Source organism: Parambassis ranga, chromosome 2, assembly GCF_900634625.1.
Source record: "Parambassis ranga chromosome 2, fParRan2.1, whole genome shotgun sequence".
Classification (NCBI taxonomy): Eukaryota; Metazoa; Chordata; class Actinopteri; family Ambassidae; genus Parambassis; species Parambassis ranga.
The window spans coordinates 4,379,164-4,404,147 of NC_041023.1; the positions used below are offsets into that span (position 1 = coordinate 4,379,164).

At 48.9% G+C, this 24,984-nt stretch overlaps 1 protein-coding gene across 3 annotated transcripts in view; it reads right to left on the reverse strand.

Moving 5' to 3' along the window:
- The window catches only part of nfatc1 (nuclear factor of activated T cells 1), a 30,919-nt gene extending 5,935 nt beyond the window's left edge, over nucleotides 1-24,984 (reverse strand). The window contains exons 1-9 of one of the 3 annotated variants that reach the window (XM_028421526.1): nucleotides 24,868-24,984; nucleotides 20,405-21,449; nucleotides 20,041-20,200; nucleotides 15,708-15,910; nucleotides 13,640-13,812; nucleotides 11,793-11,933; nucleotides 6,237-6,292; nucleotides 4,103-4,235; nucleotides 1,506-2,120 (exon numbers count right to left, since the gene is read on the reverse strand). In XM_028421526.1, coding sequence (XP_028277327.1) covers nucleotides 1,506-2,120; nucleotides 4,103-4,235; nucleotides 6,237-6,292; nucleotides 11,793-11,933; nucleotides 13,640-13,812; nucleotides 15,708-15,910; nucleotides 20,041-20,200; nucleotides 20,405-21,306 — 2,383 coding nt within the window. In that variant the 5' untranslated portion in view covers nucleotides 21,307-21,449; nucleotides 24,868-24,984. Of the gene's footprint in view, nucleotides 1-1,505; nucleotides 2,121-4,102; nucleotides 4,236-6,236; nucleotides 6,293-11,792; nucleotides 11,934-13,639; nucleotides 13,813-15,707; nucleotides 15,911-20,040; nucleotides 20,201-20,404; nucleotides 21,450-22,557; nucleotides 22,944-24,538; nucleotides 24,796-24,867 lie in introns of those variants that run through there. The other 2 variants (XM_028421517.1, XM_028421509.1) reach the window with 2 other exon arrangements.

A 24,984-nucleotide genomic window follows, 5' to 3' on the forward strand; every position in this document is an offset into this window, starting at 1 on the left:
AGAGAAGGACTGCTGTAAAAATATGAGCTCTGAAAAAACAACAGAGTGACGTACAAAACTGCTGTTAGCTAATAAAGTCGAATGTCTTTACGAACTGCAGTTCCTCTCTCAGCCACAGGTGTCACTATTCGCAAATCTTTCAATTCCCTGCGACTGATGGTAAATAAATTAAATCATTTACAGTACTGTTAGCTAACCCTTTAGCTAATAAAGTGATTTATACTATACGAAATGTCACCAGCTAATAAATGATTGCGCTAGCTAACATATAAGTAACATAAGCTAACAATACAGCTTTGTATTTTCAATGCTTTCATGCACTCTCAGCAGTACGATGACGCTGACTGCAGTTCACTGCACCACCACAGGTGTCAGTGTTTGAAAGAAGTCTTTCAATCCGTGCCTTTAAACTCAGAATACCCATAAACACACTGTATTGAACATTTCTTTTGAGCAGCAAAAGTCTCACACGCTGCCGTCTGAGTTTTAATGAGCGTGCTTGACAAGAAGTTACAGTAACTCTACACCTGAACACAGCCATGGAGCGGAATCCAGCTGAGCCAGAAGCTTTAATGAAGTGAGAAGCCACATTAGGTTTGGAATGTTTGGTCAAATCTCCTTCATTGTGCCAATGAAAACATGAACAATAGAGGCCCAGCTCCTGCGGAATATGCATTTTGGCTCTGGTGCACTTATTTATCACACCTGGTTTGAACCACGCATGAGATGTGAGAAACGGTGGCAACTACTTAGACACATCAGACCTTGAGCTGCAGCCAAACATCAGCGCAGACAGGGTTAATGTATTTATCCAGACTGCAGGACCTGGCCTGGGAACAGTCTGCGGCCCAACAACAACGTCTAACTCCGCGCCATCAGGAAGCTCGGCCAGACGGGTCAGCGGGAGCTCCGATGACGGATCAAAGCGCCGCCGCTCTGCCTGCTGATAGCTGCTGTTCCTTCATCTACTCTGGCCCTGACCTCACACACAGACACACACACAGCCTCACACTGTCCCTGAGGAAGATCATTTATCCAATTTATTTCAAATCACTGCATTGCAGCGGTGAGAGCTGAGGGCCAGAGCACTGAGATCATACGCTGAGATCAATAACGGGCGTCACAAAAAGATTCTGTTATTTCAGTGAACTTTGAGCAGGCCGGTCACATTTATTAAAAACAGCAGAAATCAGGCAGACAGCAGCACTTCAGTCAGTCACCTCCTCACACTGCAACATGTCAACAACATGTGTTTTTCTTGCTTCTCTAACGAAGAGTCTGTGGGGACTGGCTCACTTTTAGAGCCAGCCTCTAGTGGCCGTTCCAGCCAACTGCACTAAGGAGCCTGAATTAAAAAAGGGCACTACACAACACATGCTTTCCCACCAGCAACAAGCCTCTCTGCCTTTTTCTTGGCTACCAAGAGGGCACTCAGCTGTATAAACATGGGTCTATCGATGTAAGGCATCATAACATTGTAAAATAATAAGAACTTTTCTTCTCACCGTCATCAAGGTACATCTGGTCCAGCTCTTGTGGTTCCTGTTTGATGCTGACAGCCAGAGTTGGGGGGCTGCCGTCCTCCTGCAGAGAGGACCGCCCCCTCTCCGGCCCCTTTGGGTGCTGCTGGGCACCCGGGCTGCTGCTGCCGCTGAGCGGCTGGGCTGGTGTCATGCAGTGGGTCGGAGAGAAGGGCGCGTCGGTCGGTGTGGAGGGCTGCGAGGTCGGGGAAGAGGAGCTGCTGGGAGTGTAGAGGTTGGGCGGCGGGTAGCGGCCAGGAGTCTCCTGGATGATGGAGACGTGGGAGATCGGGGACTGAGGGGCCGGCTGCGGGACCGCAGGGGCGGTGGGGAGGCACTTGGGGAAGGGTGACGGCGACAGATCGTGCAGTTTGGGGCTGGTGCTCGGAGAGGAGGTGGAGGAGGGCTTGGCTACCAGTCTCTGCTGGCTGACGGAGTACGGCCCGGCGGCAACACATGGCCTGAGATCCGAGGTCATCATCGGGGTCACAACCGGTGCGGGGTAGTACGGTTTCGGGTGCAAGGCCAGGCCGGAGCCGTGCTGGGAGCAAACCAGGGGGGAGTCGTAGTCATCGTGCGGCTCCGTCTTTATTGTTGGAACTGAGGGGGAAACAGAAGGAAACACCACATGAGTAAACACAACTTTCCTGCAAGTGTGAGTGGGTTTGTGGCTAGGATACCCACGGCCAAACAAACACGCTCATCAATGAGTCTCTGTTCAGGCCGGAGCTCCCCCACCCCACTGAAAACCTTCACAAAAACTGAGTGACTCATCAACACGGGAAATCATCTGGCTCCTTCTGGAAGAGAAGGCCTGCTTTCTTTGGATGCTGCCACGGCGCTAATATTCACTAAATGATATGAAACACACTGCAGGCTTCAAGCTCAGCAGGGCTCAGGCGTTTACAATGAAATACTGCTTCTACATGAGACAGGACGCAGCTGAGAAAGACAAAATGGTGTCATTGGATTGTGCACAGGATCACTGAACTGGATCTTCTTCAGGGTAAAGCTGGTTTAGGTTAAAGCACAGAGCCTGCGCCTGAAGTTAAGGCTACATGATTTCAGTCTTTGCTTACACTGCTCTTTGTCGCTCTGCTCGGCTGGAGTTGCCTCTTTTACAAAGTTATTTTTAAACTCAGGGGGTAAATAAAAGCTTTAAAAAGCAGTGAGACTACAGTAGGATGTCTCACCCTGCTCTGAAAACTCCTCTGTCAACAACTGTAGAAGAGGAACTGCCACGAGATGGTTGCACCAACCACAGGATGAAAATAGCAAACGTGCCTCTATTTTTGGCCTGTTAGAGGAAGTGTGTGTGTGTGTGTGTGTGGGGAGGATACACGGATGCAAAGCAGAAGATGTGCAAATGTTTGTGTTGCCACAGATGTGGGTTTCCGGAGTGTGAAAGTAAATCTGTAACAACACCTGCTTCTGCTGGAAACAGGTTGGTCATGTGATCAGTGACGTGTGTTTGGACGCAGGTTTCTTCACACCGTCCACCTCCTCAGGCCCCTCAGCCTTCAGGAGACACGGCCACGCCGGCCGTCTCCTCCCTTCACACTCTGAACCTGGAGGACAATGCTGCACTTTCACAGCGGGGCGCTCCGCCGCCCACGTGCAGGGCTGGGCCGGCTCAGCTGAGTCCAAGCTTTGAACCACCCACTGGATGTTCGCTCCAAGACTGCAGAGCGCAATTAGCAGCGGTTTTTTACATTTCAGCTGGTGGGTCAGTGTTTATATTTAGCTTGGCAGTAGGTTCTCCATTCAAATAACAGGCTTTTCCCATGGCCCTGGTACCCCACCCTCATGCACCCAGCCGCTCAAGGAGCTACAGGTATGGAAAAGAACAGATTTTATGGATTTCTTTTTTACAATGGAGGAATAATAGAGCTGCTTTGTTCCTCCCTCACAAACCACCAGACGAGGAGGAATACAAACCGTTTGTTCTCATCTTCAGATGGCTTAAATGTTTCTAATTAGTCTGGGATATGAAAAGCAAAGAGCAGAAGCCGAGAAGTTTTATTATCCTTTAAACTGTTTAGTAAGATAAACAAAAAAGAAAGCTGCTGAGTTAGCTAAACCGAGGCAGGTTAGCTACTGTCATTCTGTTGGCTTAAACTAGCCTTGAACATTAGCTGAATGTGTAGCTTAGCTTAGTTAGCTAAACCAAAACACCTATTTAGCAACTTCTAAAAAAAAAGAAGCTGTTTAAGTAGCAAGGTTAGCTGGACATGAGGCCTAAAAAGTAGCTTAGTTAGCTGAATAGCCTGTTTAGCTAGTCCTAAGAGTAAAAGGTCATTGCTAGCTCAACATAACTTTGTTTTAGCACCCAAACATCAGCAGTTTTGTTAAACCACTAAATGGTATTTAGCGGTGTTACAGTAATTTGTGTGCTAACCCATTGGCTTGGTTGCCTTCAGTTAGCCCAGGGTTAGCTATTAGCCGGCCATGCTAACAGCTAACCATGTTAGCTGTTAGCATGGCTAAACTGAACCCTTGTTATTGTGGCTGCGAGATAACCTGCTGCTCCACCACAAACCCTTCAGCCTCAGTAGGTATCAGAGGATCAGAGGAGACCTTACCGCTGGCAGGGACGTAGGTGAAGCGCTGGTACTGGCTTCTTTTCCTCTTGCCGTTGCAGACGTAGAAGTTGACGTGGACGGGAGTGGAGAGTCTTTGGTTTCGGTACGGCGGGATTTCAACCAGGAGCGAAGTCTGCAACACAGAAACACACTGATGATGATTGAAGCGTTGGTTTATTACACCTTGCTGTAATAATCCATAAATTCTTTCTGTGTCTGTCGTTGCTGGGGACAACGAGGCGATTTAAGATCCAGACTCTCCTTTGCCTTCTTCCCATGAACGCCCGGCGATAAGGGGGCCGTAGATTAAATCTAAAATCTGGTTGTTATCCCGAACAAAAGAGCCACAAAGCGACCATGAAGCGAGGTTAGAGGGAGCCCTGGTTGTTTGTACAGTGAATAACTCAGCCGATGTGAATACGCTGAAGCGGGGAGTGTCCAGATAGTTTATTTCCCCGTCAGGGCTTCATGCTGGGAGCGAAGGCCAGGGGCGACCACGTTCCCGGGTTGCACACATCGGTGTGTGTGAGAGTGTTGGAGGTGCTGCTCAGCAGCCAGGGAGGAAGTCATCTGTCTGTACAACCATCCTTCAGAGGACGTCCGGCTCTAACGTGTACAGGTGAGAGCCGACGTGTATTGAATCAGACGAGTGAAGCCAGATGAGGCGGCGATCCATTGACCCTTCAGAGGGTTCGCCGTTAGAAACTCTGGAAGCAGTTCAGCTGAAACATCACAGCCCTTCACTGTCCAGGAGGTCAATTTACTGCTTGAATTTGAGACAGTTCACTTATTTTCTGAAGCTTTTATGCTCGCTGAGGGCTGCGAGTCCATAATTTGTGTAAAAATCTTAGAAATGTTGTGATTTCTGACCTGAGCACAGCGACTTCTCGCCAATATTCGGAGGGAGGAAGAAAAATGTGACTAATGGAGCACAGAGGAGCATTTCTGGACTCCATGAAGGAGTCCTTCCAGACCATCGATCTGACTTTATGTGAGCGGTCTGGGTCTAAGTGAGACTTCTGTCTTCTGGGAAAGGTCAGCGCGTGCAGGTGAGCTGGTCTGAGGCTAAACATGGCCGTTTGTTTACAATGGGACCGATCCAGCAGCCTGGAGGGCTGGGGGGGGGGGGCTTAGTCTGTTCAAGTAGACAGATGTGTCCCAGCAGTCACTGTGTGTGCAATGGGAAGACACTGGGAGCAGGTGCAGCGCCTCACGCTCTCTAATCCCCTTGTCAATCTCCCAGACTCCCACCACGTCTCCCTCTCTCTCTCTCACACTCACACTCCCACAGGTTGAAGGTTTAACTGTTGAATACTTTTTCACGTTTCTGATTCAAACTGCTGCTTCTCTCCTCAGAGAGCTTTCAGACAGTGTTTGATGCTTTTGTTTTATTATATTATATATTTCATACTAATATTGTGAGGCGTTTATTTAGATTAAGATCCAAAATTTAGCAGAAAGTGCATGAATATAATTTTATTTTTTTATTTATTTTTACCAGTACTGTAAATTATTTTAAAATATGTATTTTCTACATTTAGTATGAATTTGGATCTATTATTATTATTATTATTATTAATAATGGTTATTGAGGTTGCCATGGAGATGTGATTGTTTGTTAGAGAGTCCTTAAAACAGCTAAAGAGGAAGCAGGACATTCAGAGACAGCCCTGGATAACTTCAACCAATCAGGTCAGCAGATCATCCAGAGCTAAAACTCAGCTTAGTATCTTTTCCCTTTCTCTTCCAAATACAGTTTCATCTCATGTCCTCTTTCTGTTACAGCCATTTTCCCTCCTCCTCCTCCCCCTCTTCCTCCTCTTCCTCCTCCTCCTCCTCCCTGTGTGGCCCTTCACAAACCTCTGTAAACACATTTTATTCCCGGCCTTTAGCTCAAACGTAGCATAAAGTCTGCAGAAAAGGGAATAAGAGCAGACCTGGCTCCATGACTGAAGTCCTCCTTCCAGGACCTCTACAGTTTATGTTCTGGACTACTTTTCTTGGCCAGTCTGTGACTTTACAGCACATGTGGAGTCTTTATGCTAAGCTAGCTTCATATTCAGCACACACACACACTCATGATTCAGACATCAGTTAGAATCCAGATTCAGATCATGATAAGTGGGTCACTTACAGACTTGGAAAGGTCCCGCTCCACCTTCGCCTCCGTCTCCCAGAGGTGGTGACCATCTAAAGGGGGAAAAAGAAGATTTTTTTTTTTTTTTTGTAGTGACAGATCAGAAATGAATCCACCTACTCGGCTGCTAACAGTGATGAAGGAATGGAAGGAGTGTTGTTACATCAGTGATCTATAAACCAGCCGACAGCATTCTGTCTGAGCCGCAGCTCATGAGCTCACATCCTCAGACCTGAGACAGAAACGTCTGATGCAATCCTAAAAAAAGCAGCCATACCAGAGAGATGAGCGGCATCTGTGGTGGCCGGGAGAAACCTTGACTTCATGTCTGTGTGGAATCCCAGCATGCAGCAGCAGCAGCAGCAGCTGGGCGGCTCGTTAACACACCGCGGCTGGAAACTGACAGCTCGCCTCGGCTCTCTTATTATTTGCGGAATCTTTCTGCTATCCTCATATAATGACGCCGAAGGGTATTGGTATTTTTCTTCTGCCTTATTTTAGTCGCCACAGTAAAGAGGTTTTCCCATCAGGCATCATAAAAACAGCTAAAAAAGCACCAAGTTTGAGTTGTAACTGGGCCCGATGAGCTGTGAGCAACTCGTCAGACTCTGAGGGAAACCAGTGCAGCTTCTATAAACCTCGGATTCAGGCCCTTCAAAGACATGAAGGTGCAAAGTGACGTCACGTGGAAAGGAAACTGAGAGGGAGGGCAGAGATGGAGGAGGTGCTACAGACGTGTGTCCTCTGGCACATCGCTGCTCTCCAGGAAGATGATGATCTTATTCCATCTGCATCCCTAAAGACAACAAGGGCCGAGATAAGCTGGAAGATTTTCTGATAAGAAAATAAAGCCTCCTCTCAACCAAAAAGTTCAAGCAATATGGGGACGGAGCTCACACATGCAAGGAGCTATAAGACCTGTACATCCTTAACCCCTGACCCTGAGGAGCACTAAGAGGAAAAGTGAGGACACACACGCCAGTGTGTGGTATTATGAATCAGGGTGATTGGTAAACAATGTGGAGAGGAAAGCTGCCTGTAAACACAAAGGAAGGCAGCTTGTCATACAGGAAGTTGTACAGGACGCTGGCTCTCAGCTGGACGGATGTGTCAGTGTGAGGAGCACGGCGCTTTGTTTTCATGTTTTCATATCCTGAGGCCTGTAAAGGGCAGAACCGGCCATAAATATGAGACCATTAAAGCGGCCGGTTACACTCTGGTGTATCAGCCTGATGGCAAAACAAAATGCCAAGAAGTTTCAAGAAAGATAATAAGGTAGCTTTGTTCGCTAACCTTATGGATCTGGTGTCATAAGCCTGTAGCTTCATCCAGCTGTGCTAACAAACCACCTCAGATAGCAGTTAGCTTTGCTAGCTAAACTAGCATTCATTGTGCCTAAATGTGTAGATTCTGGCCAAGGGTTTAAAATGGTTAATCGTCCATCAAAGCAGCCATGAAGGTGGTTAAAACCTGCACCTGCAGAGTGTCTTCATACGTCAGACATGTTGTTTCAGGCGTCCAGTCAAATGTACGAGGACGGCTCTACATATTTGTACAAAGTGCAGCCTCGAGTCTCATCCAAAAACTGCAAAGTGCAGAATGGAACCACTTAGCCAGAGGACTCCGAGTCCCGGCCCTGAATTTAAATGAGACCACAGGTTCTGTCCTCCTCCGTCTGTCTCTGTTCTCCTCAGGAACGTCTCCAGAAGGGAAGCCTTCGCAGTCAATCCACATGTTGTTCAGACCGCCCTTTGCTGCAGTCTGACACACACACACACACACACACACACACACATCATTTTTCACATCAGGACAGATACAAAACTCACATTGAGCAATTTGTTTTCTGTGCCCGTCCACCTTCTGCCAGGAAACTTCAGTTAAAGAGAGGAGCGTTTATTTTTTTATTTTTTAAGTTAAATGTGTGGGATGCCTTTGTTTGAAAAGAGCGTGCCGGATAATTGATAACCACAGAATGTAATTGATAACCACAGAATGTTCCAGACTCACAGGGCAACATCTGCACCGCGCCTGCACCGCTCCAATGAGAAGCTCCAGCAGCACTTCTCCTCCTACCAGAACTGCAGCCAGCACAACATGGCTTCTAATTCCCCCAGCCCACTGTGCTGGATCACATCCAATATTATCTAAGTTAAACAACTCAGCCTGAAACCAGCCCAACCATATAAACCCAGCACCCCTCTCCAACTCTCACAACGCCCAGGCTGCGCTCGCCCCTGGCGGCGGTTCAGCCTCTCAGAAGTTGTACAAATCACATTTGGTTAGCAGCGCTTCACACAAGTCATGACTTTCTCAGGACAGACATAAGGCAGAGCAGCCAGCGACACGGCGGCGGTGTGCTGCACAGAGTCACGGCGGCCGCGCCGATCAAACAATATACAACACAGTTATTTGTCATGTCCTGTTTATAAATGGAATCAAACGGCTCCTTGTGCTCCTTAATTGGGGCTGGGTGGAGTAAAAGGTTGGTGCCCAGAGTGAAACAGCGGGGTGGCATGTGCCCAAGCCCTCACAACGTACAGTAAATATAAACACATGCTCTACCCAGGCGCATGAGGCGCCCTGAAAGGCTTCCCTTGTCCTCTGACAGATGACTGATGAAACTTCTTCCTTCCTACCGCCCTGAAAACACGTGGACTCTGTGAGGAGGAGGAGGAGGAGGAGGAGGAGGAGGAGGAGGAGGAGGAGGAGGAGGAGGTGGAGGGGGGGGGGGCACTGACACCTACGATGTCACAGAGCTTTCATCAGGACATCGATCTCTGGAGTTTCTGAAAAGCCATTTTTATGAGTCATCCGCTGTGATTTATAAAAACTTGATCCCTGCTGTTTGTGCGGCTGTAATGGATTTGTTTATGAACACAGCCATTGTTCTAAAGAGGGGTCAGAGCAGCCACACAACGCCTCACAGCTCGGCGTGGAAGTCATTGTTCTGTAATGAAACTGAAGCCGCTGACCATGAGCACCACCCTCCAAACAACACGAGTACAAAATCACACTTCACGTTTACACACACACACACACTAAACCAAAAGAAGAGTTTGAAGGGAACAAACAGATTTTCTGCTCTTGCAGACAGTAAATGGCATGTGACCGTGTGACCCAGCAGAGATCCATCAGAGGTGAATAAAGGACGGCGAGGCCTCATTTCACAAATGGAGCGACTGTGACTTTATCAGAAGCAGGATCTCCTGAGCAGGCCGGGGCAAAATGAAAACAAGGTGAAGCCGAGTTAGGTTTAGATTACAGGCCGATGTCTGCAGCGGCGAGGCCGCGCCGTAACCTCTGACGGCTGATTGGCTGTAACCAGGAGTGACAACTGAACCGATGTTATCATCACTGCAGAGGCGTGGAGGCAGGAGACGGGAGAGACGGACGGGGGGCCAGATAAAGCCAAGTACTCATTGTTTTGTGCTGAGGAGCAGGTGACAGAGTGTGTGTGTGTGTGTGTGTGTCTATGGGAAACAGGGATTTCCTTCAGCATGAGTCATGGGTAGCAACAAAAACATGTTCAAAAACATGAATATGAAACTGCACAGAAAAACGGTGGTCCACAGGTCACTGCCTGTCTCTCTCTCTCTCTCTCTCACACACACACACACACACACACACACACACACACACACACACACACACACACACACACACACACACACACACACACACACACACACACACACACACACACACACCAGTGTTTCCCCATTTGTCAACACGAGTGGAAACATCATTCAGACCAGCGGACACCAAAACAAACGAAATTTGTAGCTTGTTGGCAGCTTCTGCAGGCAGGCCGTCCCCCATCCTGCCTTTAATTGCAAGGGAAACTCTGACACACACACACACACACACAAACAGAGAGATCAGGATGCATGCAAATGCACAGCTCTTGGGAATATTTGCATCTGCAGTGTGCACGTCACCGCAGCTCTGTGAGTGTTTTTTGTGAGAGTGTTTTATTGGAGGATTTGCAGGAAAAGTTGTCCATCAGTAAAATTAAAAGCTTGAACTTTTTTATGGCAACAAAACCCAGCAGTCTGGATTTATGAGTGTGATTGTTAAAGGGGGCTCTCAGGGCTCGGTGCAGACTTGGAGCTGAACAATAATTAAAATATGAAAAAAATTCTTTCAGGTCTGCAGGGGGGTGTGAAATATTTTTAAAACCATGCAAATGTGTTGTTTTGCATGTTGCTTTATCACAGTGATGCTGCTGCTTCACCCTGGAGGGCAGTGACATCTCTACACGTCTGCTGTATCTGTTTACTGATCTGTTTACATAGAGAGCAGCTGTAAAGAAGAGCAGGAGTGATCCACAGGGAGCTCGCAGCTCCACTTAATGAACTGAGAGCTGGTGGCACAGAGGCAGCTCGGACTGAGAGGTGGAAGGATGGAGGGAAACAGAAGGGGGAGGGAGGGAAGGGAAGTGGGGGCAGTGTTGTGGAAGCCTGGCTTAAGGGTGTTTCCATGGTAGGACTGCCCAGGAATCTGATACTGGTGCCAGACGCGGGGAAACCCTCATCAAAAACAAGGGAGCACACCCATCAACACCAGACCGGAGCCGCACATGGCCCTAAAGACGGCCGGATTCAGAGCCCGAGCTGAACCCAGCTGCTGCTTCTGACCCGGACAAGAAGGAAGGTTTAGATATCTCCCCAAAAGCAGAGCAAAAAAAAGGTAGCAGGTAGATGTGGGCGGGGCTTAAAAACAGCTGTTATCGGGGTTATCAGCTGCAAAGAGGCAGCACACTGTCAAAATTATGGATGAACCTTCTGTGATGTCACCATTTGGAGCCACCCTCAAGAGGCCATAAGAGGAACTGCGAGTCCAGCAGACTGGGGTTCGAGTCCTGTGTTGGACGACCTTTAGTTTAGGGTGCAGAAGGTTCCAGATCACTGCAGGCTGCAGTTCTTTGCCCTCCTTTGTCGTGCAGCTGCCTCTGAGAAGTGTAACATGACTGAGGAGATAAGGATGGTGACGTGAGGAAGCTGCGCCTTGTTTTGGTCTGTGCTGCTTCATGTTGTGAGTTCCTCCTTCCACAGGTGGAACAATGAAAAGGCTTCCCTCTTTTTCTCTTTTCTTTTTTTTTTGCGAATGAGTCACAGACCTGATAGGATCACACGTGTTTACGTTTCCCCGTCACGGTTTAAACTGTACCTCACGTTGCTTTGCTAAAAAAGCTAATCAAGGAAATTGCTGTTTGTAAACACACACACACTGAGGCATGGCACACACACACACACAGTGTTTGCATCCACAACACGTGCACAGCCACCCACACACAACACATGCTGCATTTGTGATCCATTCCTCTGCTGAACAGGCAATGGAAACTTCAGCAAATGTAAATCTGCTGGGTTAAAAATACAGCGCATTAATGTGCACCACATGTGGCACTCTGGCAGAAAGGAGGATATTTTGACGGTGGGGGGAGAGAGGGAGGGAGGAAGGAGGCAGTCCTGGGGTTTCTCCAACAACAGAAAGAGGGAGACACACACACACACACACACACACACACACCTCCTCCTCCTCCTTTACCTTGAGCCTTTTCCACGAACACCACCTTGGAGTCGTGCTGGAAGTTGTGCCCGTCCAGGAGCATCCTCTCCCCTCCGGGGGCGGGACACGTCTCCAGGCTCTGCTTATCCACCAGCGGCAGCTCCTGCGCCGATCTCTGGGCTGTGGGAGGGAGAACAGAAACCGGGCCTCATTGCTCAGCTAATACACACACACACACACCCACACCCACTCCCCATGCAGACCTGAGCATCCAGACCGAGGCTGAATCACTACCTACACAGCTTCCACAGAGCTCCAAGCTGCTGCTGCTGCTTCATGCTAACAGTTAAAATCCCTCTTTGGCAGCGAGGAGGAGGAAGAAGAGGCTTCATGATGTGTTTATGTGTGTTGTCCTTGAATCATGGTGGATGTTTTGTCTGAAGTATTTCCTCTCCTCACTCTGCTCTTACCTTCTGGCCTGTGTCTGCTTCCAAGAATGATCCATCACTCTCCAGAAGACTCTTTTTTTATCAGTTAATATAAAGCTGATGTCTTGGCCAGGTGTCTCTTAGGAGAGGCAGCGGTAATTTCACTGCCATCGACCAGGATGCATCAATAAACGTTGAATAAAGCCTGAACATTTCTTTCACACATGGATCATCTTTTGGTAATTCGCTGTTTCTGCTGCTGCTTTCTGACTTTGATAAAACTTTAATTCTTCAATCAATCCTTCCCACATCTTTTGTGCGTCCGTCTCCGCCTCGCTCACACACACAAAGTGAATTTTGGTCAGAAACAATTGCCTCGTGGCAGCCGTTCAGAAACTAACAATGCTCTATTTCAAGGGGCTGAGATCATGGTTTAACTACTGTCTTTCATTTACCTCATAAGACTTAATCTGTGTGGCAGCTTCTGGTGCCAGAACCACATGAAGTGGCTGATCTGCCTGAGTTTGTCCCGGTCCACTGAAAGGTCAACTGCAGTGCAGGGAGTCAGCGGAGTTTATCGAGCGGAGCCTGAGTGGCTTCTACACAGACTGTCAAATCAAAGCGTAGCTCACAATCACATGATGCACATTCAGTGGCTCTGGCTGCATCTATTGATCTTTGTCAATGAATCCAATGCTGACTTTTTGATCAGGCGATTGGTAATAACAAAGAAGACTCCGTCTTCGTACCCTTTCTGAAAGTCTGGACCCAGTGACTGCTCGGTGAATAATCAGTCATCAATGTGTCCGGGTATTCACTGATTGAATAATAAAGATCCTGATGTATTGGTCTTGTGATCATATGAAACACATCAGCACTAATCACATGTGTCTAATTCCAACAAGAAGTTTCAAATAAAGATGTTTGTCGTCCGTCTAACCTCAGACTGTTTGATCTGAGAAATTACTAAGAGATTAAGATCCAGACCGTCCTCTGCAGCCTGCAGTGTGAGTGTCTGTGTGGACTGGACCAAGCAGAGCTAAGCTACCGATGCAAGAAACAAAGAAATAAATGGTTTATTTTGTGTCCTGCATTTTAACTTTGCAACCACAAGCAAGCACTGCAAACTGATATCAAAGAAGCAGCCTGGCAGGGTCACAAAGCTGCACTCGAACGCACTACAGAAACAAGAACTATACCTCCAGACCACCAGGGGGCAGTAGTCTGCATGCATGATTCAAACAGGGAAGCTGTTAGCTTCTTGTCAGCCAAACATGTTATGAAAATGTCTGCGTAGCCTAACTTATTTTCATGTGCTTGTTTTAAAGTCACCAACCTGAGTCTGACACGACACAGACACTGACTGATGTTAGCCAACGCTAGCTTCTTGTGTCACAGCCCAAATGTTAGCAGCCTATAAGCTAACCAGTAAAGAATTCTTAAAGAAGCTGTACTCACAGCACTCGATGGGGTTTGAGGCCACCTGCAGAGACACCGTCCTCCCGCCGGCCTGATTGATGTGAACTCTGAAGACCATCCGCACTCGTGTGTTCTTGCGTCCGATGTCCGTCTCGCCCTTCCTCAACTCGATGTCTGAGTTGCGTAGCTTCAGGATTCCTGCGCAGTCGATTCTGCATTCAAGGAGACACAAAGTGAGGCATGTGTACGCTCACGGTTAATCAGGCTGTGATTTATGCAGCCGAGTGACAAGTGATTTTTTTTTCTCTCTCATGTCCCAAAGGAGGCTGCGGTTACGTCAACAGACGATTAACACCAGCAACTTTTCACACCTCATCTGCTTTTGTGTAAAGTCCAAACTGAAACACATGTCTGGGAAAATTCATTCACATCACAGACGTGGTTGTTGTGATGAGGAGGCTCAGATCTGTGAGATAAATGCCCTCGCTGGGTCTGAACTCATCTAACTTCTTCATACTCTGAGTCTTTCCACACACTTTCTGGCTTTTCCATGGCCGTGCTACTTGATGCCACATTCCTCACAGCCTAGTTAATGTCAACTTTTACACACTTATGAACACTCCCTAACATTCTTCTCAGCAGACACCAGAGTCTGCTTCACTGCTGAAGCAATCAGGTGTCGATGCTCAGGACCCCAGCTGTTCAGCTCTCCGCCTACGCAGACGGGCGGAGTCACATCACAGAGGAGTCCGGCTCAGTGCCTGAGGAGGACGACCGAAACCTTATTTATTTAGATTCAACCAACTCAAGTCAAACATTTTGGCTTCATTATAAACTGAACAGTTTAATGTGAGACGTCTCCTCTCAGATCATCTTTCTTCAGGACGTCCTGTACGTCTCACTGCAGCGCTGTCAGCGGCTGCTCTGTGAGCGCTCTGAGGAGTGTCCTCTGTGGGAAAAGAGGAACCATATCCTGAGGTGAGCTTATGTGTTACATCCATTAAAACGCAGAGAAAGTGCTGACGCTAGCAGGACGCTCAGACAGAGAACCCCAGGTCCCCGTTAGCAGCTCCCAGCTTCCCCCGTAATCTGATCTCTGAGGCTTATAAAGCAGGAAAGCCACCCGTCTGTGTGCAGAGGGCAACACTTACAACATCCAAGTCCTGAAGGAGACACGCAGGCTTTTCGCCATAAAAGCAGTAATTTCATGTGCTTTGATGAGCATTCAGGAGCCAAAGAGGGACAAAGAGAGGACCGGGACCCAGGCTCAGTTTAAATAAAACCTCTAAATGTTAAAAGACCCTGAACAATGAACCACTGAGCAGCTCTGTGGATCCACTGTGGATTCTGTTACAGTAAAGCAGGAGTTATTTTTAAATCTGACACATGATCACTCATAAACTCAGACCAGTTTAGACCAAGACCAGGTCAAAGGACTGGATTAGAGAAGCTTTGGAAGAGCAATACATCCTCAGCATGTTGACTTGGGACTTGATTTAAATGGACTCAACATTTGTGAGGAGCCCTACAAAGTGCCCAGTTCCTCATTATTTCTTGGCCATCAACCAAAGACTTGATGAGGACCTGTCTTCTAGGATTTGACTTGATTTGAAGAACCCAAAACTGGAAGGAACTTGACTAAAATGTCACGTCAACCATCTGTGTCAAATCTGGATGAGGACTTGTCTTCTAGGACTTCTTTTGGACATGTTTCAAACAGCGTAGTGACCTGATGGATTCATGTCCACAATGTCAAGTCTCCAGTAACTGGAGCCTGGGTTTGTAGCTTCGGATTCAACCTGGAGTGGACTTGTCTTAACTAAGTCAAGTCACAGACCGGATGTGGATTTGTCTTCAAGGACTTTAAATGTCCTTTCATCTTCACATGAAGGACTTCAGTAGAGATTCAAGAATTGCTGTGGACTTTTTTTCTTGGACTGATTTTGTGCCAAGTCTCTGATACAAGACTTGACGTGGACTTGTCCCGAAGGATTTAAAATTGGACTTGTCTTAAAGTCCTTTAGGGGAACTTACGTCAAGTCTTTAATGACTTGAGACTCGATGTCAGAGTCAAGCTGAGTTGGAGTTTGTCTGTTGGACTACTCACATGGCCCGCATGTTGTTCTCTGGCAGCAGTGGGATCTCCAGCACCTTGGTGTTGTTGTGCAAGGCCTCGTGACTCGGGGTGGACACCGTCTTGCCCGTGATGCGGTGGACCTGGTAGAAGGCGTGAGGCCTCAGCATCCTGTCGTCAGCCGTGCCGATGAAGAGCTGCAGGGTCAGAGGTTCGCTCTCCATGTAGCCGTGGAGCTAAAAGAGGAGACAGTTTGAAGTTAAACATCTGCGTGCGTGCAGTCAAAAACAAACCCAACAGGTCCTTCAGAGGTCAGAACTGATGGTTTTTAGACAGAGGATCCATTCAGGATCTTGTAATCACCACCCTTTTCATCTGCTTTAATTTACAACCAATGGCTCATGTGCACTGCCTCCACCAGTTCATGTCAGGCCTGCCAAGATGTTGATCCTACAGTAGCTGCATCTCAGGGGCAGCGGCTGCCAGAGAGCAGTAAAACCCTCCTACAGAGAGCAGCACTGTTGATTTGTGAGCTCCGCTCCTGCGTTCTAACAAGACTGAGGCCCTGTTACAGACAAGCTAAGGTCACATCAGTCCCACCAAGCATGGGCCGATCAGGGTCAAGAAAAACTCTCAGAAGAGGCCTGCTCTGATTTTTATCAGTAAAACACGCCAAGCATGACGGCGCTGGAAGCCGAACAGGAGTGCTGCGTGCTGGAGCTGGTGGGCTCGACCCTCAGCGGCTCAACGAATCCCAGACCTCCATAGGTGTTGCTTGACAGGCGGCCTCCTGCCAGGATGACCTCAGCCACCCAGGCTGCAGAGTGCAGGCATGAAGGCATGAAGCTCAAACCCACAAGCTGAAATCTGAGAACAGCGACTACTGACACACTGTGTGAGAGTTATGTATGTTATCCATACAGTGTGACGGCAGAGGAGTTAGGGCTTAATACTCTGCAGCCACAACAACACACAACATGCACGTATGCAACAGTAGCTAATATTAGCTTCCTGGTAAACAAACAGCAAACAGGCACAAGTTTGTGTTTTTAGGGGATCTAATTGATCCAAACTTCCTGGTCTGGTCTGCCTGCTAAATTAGCAATATTAGCTTGTATGCTAACAGTTCAAGATTAAGAAACCTTTATTAGTCCTACAACAGTTTAGAAGGATTTTCTGATTCCTACATTCAGAAGTTTGGAATTTTCTTACTCTCTCCTCGACTTGCTCCTGTTTGGCTAAACAGTCTAATAACTTTCCACCCCTTTGTATTAAATTAGGCAACTCTGCTGCATTCCAAATATCAGGTTTGAATTAAGGCAGCGTGTACTGTTGGCCGCTCAGAGGCCAGCGTTACGACTGTTTTCTCTGGAGTGAACTGGAAGCTGAAGCACATGGGCACCACCGTCGGCCGCGCGGCTATCGAAGTGAGGCAGACGGTCACCCCCCCTCAAACTAATTATAAAGCGCCCTGGAAAAGAGTGTCAGCTGAAACAATCAGTGTGGAAACGAAGACCGCAGCTTTCACTTACATAAGGGGAGCACTCGAGGGCGAGCAGCGCCCAAAATGAGAGGGGACGGCTCAGACTGGGGAGGCACAACATGTGATTTGGAGGAGGATCCCTGTCAGGGTTAAGAGCCTGTGTATTTGTGTAAGGAAATGGGTTGCTGCCTAGCAATGCTGTTTATTCAGGCAGCAGGAAGGAGTGTGATGAAGTGAGGGAGCCTGCTCGCAAGGTTACTTTAAAATGTAATGACTCACAGATTACTCATGATCTGTTTTGAGTGATTATCTGTAGAAATAATAAAAGCTGATTGTATCGTCTGACTGCTCTCAGCTGTGCTCCATAGTGTTGCTTCCAAAGTTTGTAGAAACATTTGTGGCATCATTTCTTCTCTTCCCTCTATGATCTGATTCAAATGTTTTACAGTCGACAACAACAGCTATGATTTGTTGATACAATTAAATGTGCTGTGAATCCACTCCATGTAGCTCCGCGGCTCCTCCACCCTGGCAGCTCCGTGCTGGCAGCGCAGCCACCCCTCCCTGCTCCACATTATCACCCACAAGAGGAATGCAGAGACTCTGGCTGCACAAGAGGAGGAGAATGGGGTAAGGGCGACCGGGATGGCCCACAATTCATCCTGTCACGCTGTTCGTCTCACATGATGTTTGCTAATAACACTTTGTTTTGAAATCCAAATCTGATTACAAGGATGAAGGCCCATGACTCTGGAATAATAACATTTATATCTACAGACATTCAGCCAGTTGGATGAGTTTTTTTAGGCGATGGGCAGCTCATGAAAGATGACTTCAGACACAGAGACCTCACAGACTTGAATAGGGAGTATTTCCTCTCCACCAGCATGAAACCCTGAGCCTGAGCTGCGGTGAGGGCTGCACACAGCACTTCAGAGGGGCATGCTTGAGTCTGCTGCTGGCGTAGAGGCGGGTGTGGTTGAGGCAGGCATTGAAAAAGAACAGAAAACAGCCGGGCCTAACCGTGCTGATGCTGAACGTGGAGAAAAAGTGCAGAAGAAGAGCTTCCAGAATAAACTCTGTAAAGTCTGGGCTGGGTTTTTTGAGTTAGTGGAGCGACGGGACGAGCCGCAGAGGCTCCGTCAGCCAGCGCGGGCTGCAGTGCCGTGTGTACCGTGTAATCAGGAAGTCACAGAGATGGGGTTGCCTTGTCTGAGGCTCCCCTCCAACATCTCCATCACAGGCTGCCAGAAACGTGTGTGGTTTCGCTGCTGCCGCCTCCACAGGACGCAGCGCGCGATGATGTCAGCCGTACACACGGGAACTTTCCTAAACAAAGGGAAGTCTGTGTGGTTGGGGTGGTAGCTGGCAGAGGAGCCAAGGGGGGGGGGGGTGGGTTTGGGTTTGAAGAGAACACACACTCTCTATTTCAGCTGAGGTTGAACCAAGGCCCCTGTCATTAAATCATTAGCACCTTCTCATGGACGAAAACACGAGCCGGGCGCAGATGTGTTAGTGGAGCTGCAACACGATGGACACCGCTTTGTTTCCAAATTATTTTTATTCCCATAAATATATAATATTTATGTTTCCTTATTCCACTGAAGTCGGATCAAGAAAACAAAAAAAGGAACTTTCATCCAAAGTCAACTTTTCAACAAGGTCATTCTGAGAGAAGACACGACGTCCCTGGCACATTTTACCTGCACTATGTTCACACAGCCACAGGGGGCGCTAGAAAGTCTGACAACTGACTAACACTGTCCTGCGGGGGCGGGGCTAAAACGCATCCAACGCCACAAAAACAGAAAGTAAACAACATAGATGTTTCCAGAGGGAACACAAAAAGTGACGGACCTGTCTGCGAACAAAACACAACTGAAAATGTGAAACAACAAACAGATTTAACAGCTCAGCAGCGCGTCAATTTTAAGGGTCCCCTGGAAACAGCTTAGCTTCACAGTGCCCCCTGGTAGGTATCGTGATAGCTCGTCCACTAGGGGGCACTGTGAAGCTAATGTTTTTTTTTGTGTATGAGACACTATTTATAACTATACTGTTTGTTTGTTGTTTACATTCTGATGAATGTTTGTGTCAGCATGTAGCCATACATGTTAGCATGTAGCCTGTACAGCTAGCTTGCCCTTGGCAGTCTTGTAATTCAACCGAGCTCATTAAAAAAAAAGCAAACACAGAAAGCTCTGCTCCCTGTGTGACGAGTGTCTTAAACTTATTGTAACGCATTAATAAAATGTCAGAGGCCATTACAACAACAGCTCCGTTTCCCGCTCTCCGTGCCCGACTTCTCGCTGGAGACCCTTTATTTATTCAGAAAGTGAGGTCAGCGGTGTGCAGTAATGGTCGGGGGGGACCAGATGGGTTTATAACCAAAACATCTGCAGTCGTCCACATTTTTTCTTCTTCTTCTTCTTCTTTTCGACTCGACCACCAGAGCTACTGTGGTTAAAGCTCATGACTAAGCTCTTACTGGCCATGCTACATTACTTTGTAACTGTCTGCGCTGCACTCAAGAACGCAATGGAAAAGTCTGAGTCACCCGCGTCTGGACAGGAACTGACTGAGCGGACCAGCCTGTCTCATAGCAGACCCGTGGTATTCCATTCAGAAATGTGACATCTCTGAACAGCCAGGTCACAAAAAACACACGTGTCGACCAAGTCTGCTTTAACACATGAGGTAGAAGATGGGGAAGTAGAGGGGGGGTGCTGAGGTGAGAAGTGATGACGTGAACATGAGCCTGATGGCTGCACCATGTGTTGGCCTGATCTTTACAGGAAGCAGTTTCAAACATGGGGGCTGCTGTGTTTGTTTAAGCCCCTTGTTGTGCAATTCTGGAATATTTTAGGGGAATGTATGACAGACCTGAATGACTGGATGTCCTCCTGCCAGAGCCTTCACCGCTCCCCGGCTGCCCTCCGTCTCATAGTGGGCTCGGTGGTGGGACCTGGGCTGCACTTCGATCTGCAGGCTGTAAGGGCCCGAGCTGGATGGCAGCTGCCAGTCCAGAGCTGGCAGGGACGGGCTGTGGAAAGGCAGAGACACGTCCAACATGTCAGCTCACCAAGGAGGAAGGTTTATTTTAGATGCACTTATCAAGGTAGAATGTGCAGAATGTGAAGACTGTGATATGCCAGACCGTGTGATTACACACATACACCCAGTAAATTTAAAGCATTTAACTTAAAAGTCCTGAAACTATTCTGAGTGTATGTGTTGGCTTTGTTACCTGACGTATTGCTTCGGCTTGGACCAGGAGTACGGGTGCTGTGGCACATCCAGAAACCCCCCACAGTAGCCCTCCTTCTTCAGAGCCAGGCGGTTTGCGGGGTGTTCCTCCTGACAGAGATCCCCAGGACTCATCTCCTCGCCTCCAGGCTCCACTTTCAGGCTGACCATGGGGCTGTGCTCCATGCTGGTTTTTCGGGCCTTCATAGGGATTCCCTCTCCGAGGTCGGTCACTCCATCTGTGGTCAGGGCGTTGATGGCTGCCAGGATGGCTGAGTTGGTGTACTGGTTGGTGTTCGGCAGCCAGGTCTCTTCGGTGACACTGAGGCGTGGTGAGGTCTGCGGGGACGGCCCGGGGGAGTGGTTGGGTGTATACGGGAAGTGTTTGTGCGGCGCTCCGCTGCCGTTGAAGCTGTACTTCCTCTTGGCGCCACAAGGGGAGTTGGGCCTGGAGCCGCGCTGACCCATCCAGGTGTCGTCAGTTATGCTTGTACGAGGGGAGGTGGAGGGGGAGTGGCGAGGAGAGCCGCCAGAGGTGCAGCCATCACCGGGCAGGGCGAGGGTGGAGCCTTTGGGGGACACAGAGGGTGACTGCCAGGGGGAGTTCTGAGGCGAGTTGTCGTAGTTGTAGGAGTAGCCAGACTCGTAGGAGGCGTCGGAGAGGCCGCTGCGGGATGAGACGCTGCTGGCCGGACTCAGGCAGCTAGGGTCACGGTACCCGTCAACGCTAGGGAGGGTCAGCGTCACTATGGAGTTGACTCTCTTGGCAACAGGAAGGTTACTCTCCTCCACCTCATCCTCAGGAAACTGACCGTAAGCTGTGATCTCAATGCGGGGGCTCTCCAGAGTTGGAGCTCCGTTCGGCCGGACGGCAGAGGATGAATAGTATCCGGCGGCCCTCATGTCATCCTGCGAGTTGTAGCTTTGAGGCTCGGTGACGGAGACGGATATGGTGGGGCTGGACTGCAGGCTGTGGTACTGCGAGGGAAGACAAGGGTTTCCCAGCGGGAGGGACAGACTGACATTTGGCGTGTAGCCATATGCATCTGGAAAGCAAACAGAGTGAGTTTGTTACCATGATAATCAAACACACATTTACTGGCTCGCTCGCTGACAGGGGGACGCAGGCCAAGCCTGCAGAGGCGCTGCCTGTAACGGCTGAAGAAACGGTCTGCCTACTGCTGCTGGCTGCGACCGTTTCCTGAGGTATGAGAGGTAAAAAGTGACACAAGCCACCTCTGAATGGCTCAAAGTGCACAAAGCGAATTAGGTGGGAGACTCGAGTAAAAGAGCCAAAAATAACCGGAGTCTAAAAATAACCAGGCAAAGACCAGGTAGGTTCTTTCCTGCTTCACTTTGCCAGGTTTTTACCATCTAATGCTCATAAGTGTAATAGTATGAAAACACACTGATGCTTTTGTTGGCCGGTTTCATGTTCCAGCAGCCATCGAAAAAATAAACACAGGAGGGACACCATTGCTTCATTTGTGTGCTGTAAAGGTGCACGCTGTACCCAGTGGTCCCGTGCCAGCGCCCCTGCTGGGTCATATGAAACTCTGCCCATCTGTGGCGAAGGCTGAGGTCACAATTAGGGGCCGGGGAGGAGGAGGAGGAGGAGGAGGAGGAAAGAAGGGGGACATGGGAACAGGAATTGTGGTTGTATGGTGCATGGGGCTGGGTGACTGTGACCACACGCTGATACGTTTGCTGCAGACAGACATATGCAGCCACCACAGCTCCTGTCTGCTGTAAATTAGAGAGAATTAGGGGCCCCGCCATAAAGACTATGACATCAGTGCAGCACCGTATGACTCCTTGTAATAAAAGAAAATGAGGCCTGTGATACAGCAGCTGAGAGATGTTTGTTTTCTAAAATTAGCTGACGTCCTAACAGGTAGCCTGAGGGTGGGGGTGGGGGCGGGGGTGGAGGCTGACTCCACTCGATAACACTCTGAATCACTCAACTGTGTTGCCATGTCAGTCATTACGCGCAGCCTCAATTCTGACTATTTTGGGCATCAGGGCCACGCCCACCTGGTCCAAATCAGCAGGGAGGGGCGCGGACTGAATATCTGCTGCAATAAAGAGTTAAAAAGCAGAAACAGGAGCAACGTGAGCGCCCGAAATAAAAGTTAAAAATAAATTCACACTCACCCTCTTCAGCGGATTTCATTTTGAGCAGAGCGAATTCTGAGGTCAAACTCTGAGAACAGCGGCGGACCGGAGCGGCTCCTGATCCATAAAGCGGACTGTTTATATTCCCCAGCTGCTGCTGCTCGGGGTCCTCTGTCGCGCTTTCACCGCACTTCGAATTCAAACTTTTTTTTTTTTTTTTTTTCAAACACGAAAATAATCGAAAAATCCCAAAAACAGCGAGACGCACAAAAAATATGGAAAGCTGTGGGCTCGGATCATGAAGTGATGCCCTCAGAGGCGCTGTTCTGGTCTCAGTGCTGGCTGAGAAAAGACCAGGGTCTGTGTTGTGGGGGATCCTGGCGCTGCTGGGTCGCTGCCTGTGACGCACTGCTCCGGCGCACAGAGAGCTTGTGCGCTTTTAAACTCGGGGATCACCTCGGCGGCGACGCGCCGCCCCCTTCACACTCTGACGCATCTGTACACGTCCGACAACCATATGGGTCCAGCGGAGATCCTCTGACACACACACACACACACACACACACACATACACACACAGAGGAGCCTGAAGGATCCCGCGGGAGTGCCAAACCTCCCATGATTGGAACAAACACCACATACAGCGCAGAATGTGAGCGCGCCTTCTGGATATAAACAGCGGAATAACTTGACACATCACGTGATCTGCTGTGCACTCCCTGCCCATCATCATCCATGTCTGCCTTAATGAACATGAGCAGCATTAATCTGCCGTTTCCGCCCTCTCTATCTGCTCCAGAAGCTGCACATGGAATCTCCCAAATCAAGATTTATGCGCAGACTAATTCTCGCCAGCATTTTACATTAAACTGCTGCCATTTTCCTGAAAAGAGCCATTCATCACGGGGCAACAGCAGCACGTTCAGCTGCAGGCTGCAGATAAGAGCCGCAACATGTCAGAACCTATAGCTGCTCCATGAAACACAGAACATCAGAAGGGTCCTGCACGGCGGTCTCGTGGGGTTTTCAGGTTATTGCAAAGGCAAATCATTGCTTTTCCACTTCCTGCTGACTGACTGCAGGTCTGCGGAGCACACAACACATAATTATCCATACTTGCATAGAAGTGCTATATAAAATCAGATCCTGCACCCAGTCATTTGACACGCTGAGCTGAGAATCTTCTTAGAGTTTTCCACAGGCCGCTCTGCGGTCGGTGTGTGTGCGGCTGCAGGCCTGCTGCTATCTTTAGAAGGTCTGGACCTTCCAGCAGCGGCTGGCAGCAGGCCGGAGGTTTCTGTGATGACAATAGTCACATGAAGGCGCTCTGAGCTTCTGTCCATCCCTGGAGGTGGGAAGCATCTAATCAGCTGGCATCATGCTTCCCTTTAAAGGTCGTTGTTTAACCCCGTACAGAGTTGTGTGTTTGTGAGGTCATCTTGTGGTGTGGCTGGGAATCTATTGTGCACTTTCTCTCTGAGCTTTCTGAGGACTTTAACCAATAGTTGGCTTTTGTTTTTGTGTTGTGTCTCACACAGTCACCACCAAGTCAGATCATGTCAGCAGCTTTTTCGACACTTGAGAGTGTTTTGGCAGCTGAGGGTTCAGCTGACCCCCCGGGCCCATCCATAAGAGGGGCAAACCTCAGCCATTCTTCTGGCCTATGTTCATATCTGGCCCCATGAGGGGAGAGCATCTGGCCACCTTGCACCCAGCAGTGAGCCCCCCCATCCTCCTCCTGGACCTTGTTACAGAATCTAATGCAGATTCAACATGGTGGTGAGGTGTTCTGGGCCTGTCCAGTTGGGAGAAGGGCCCAAGGGCAGAACCAGGACACAGAGGAAGGATTACATCTCCTGGTTAGCCTGGGACTGCCCTGTTATCCCCCTGAATGAGCTGGTGGAGGTGGCTGAAAGGAGAAAGGTCTGGTTGGGGAGGGCTATTATCTGCCTTGCAGGTGAAGTAAATGTGTCCTTGTGGCTCACTGCAGTTAGTTCAAGTGCAGCTTCATGACTCTGACCTCAGGCGGCTCTCATCAACGTCTCTCTGGGAGTCCGGTTGTGTGTGTGTGCTGTAGAAAAGGCGACGTCCGGCACAGGAAAGAGAAATCAGTGAGGTCTGCATGAAGGTGATGGCCTCCTTCCTGCTTTCCTGGAAAAGGGTCACACTGTTACAGGAGCCAAGGACACTGATCTCTGCGACCGCTACAGGAGGAAATCAAGAACAACAGAAGGACAAGACTGCAGCACCACCCTGTTCACCTGATTTACCCCCCTTAGACTACTAACACCTCGACTTCTTCAAAGAAGCGATCTGTTCTTGTATGTGCGCAGGTTTCTGACCTCTCACCTCCTGCACAGAAATCCTTCAAGTCCAGGTCTCTCCCTCCTCTTGTGAGGGTTTAGCTGTAGAGAAACAGATCCAGAAACCAAGTCACATTGTGAAACTGGCTGGGCCTGGCTGGCA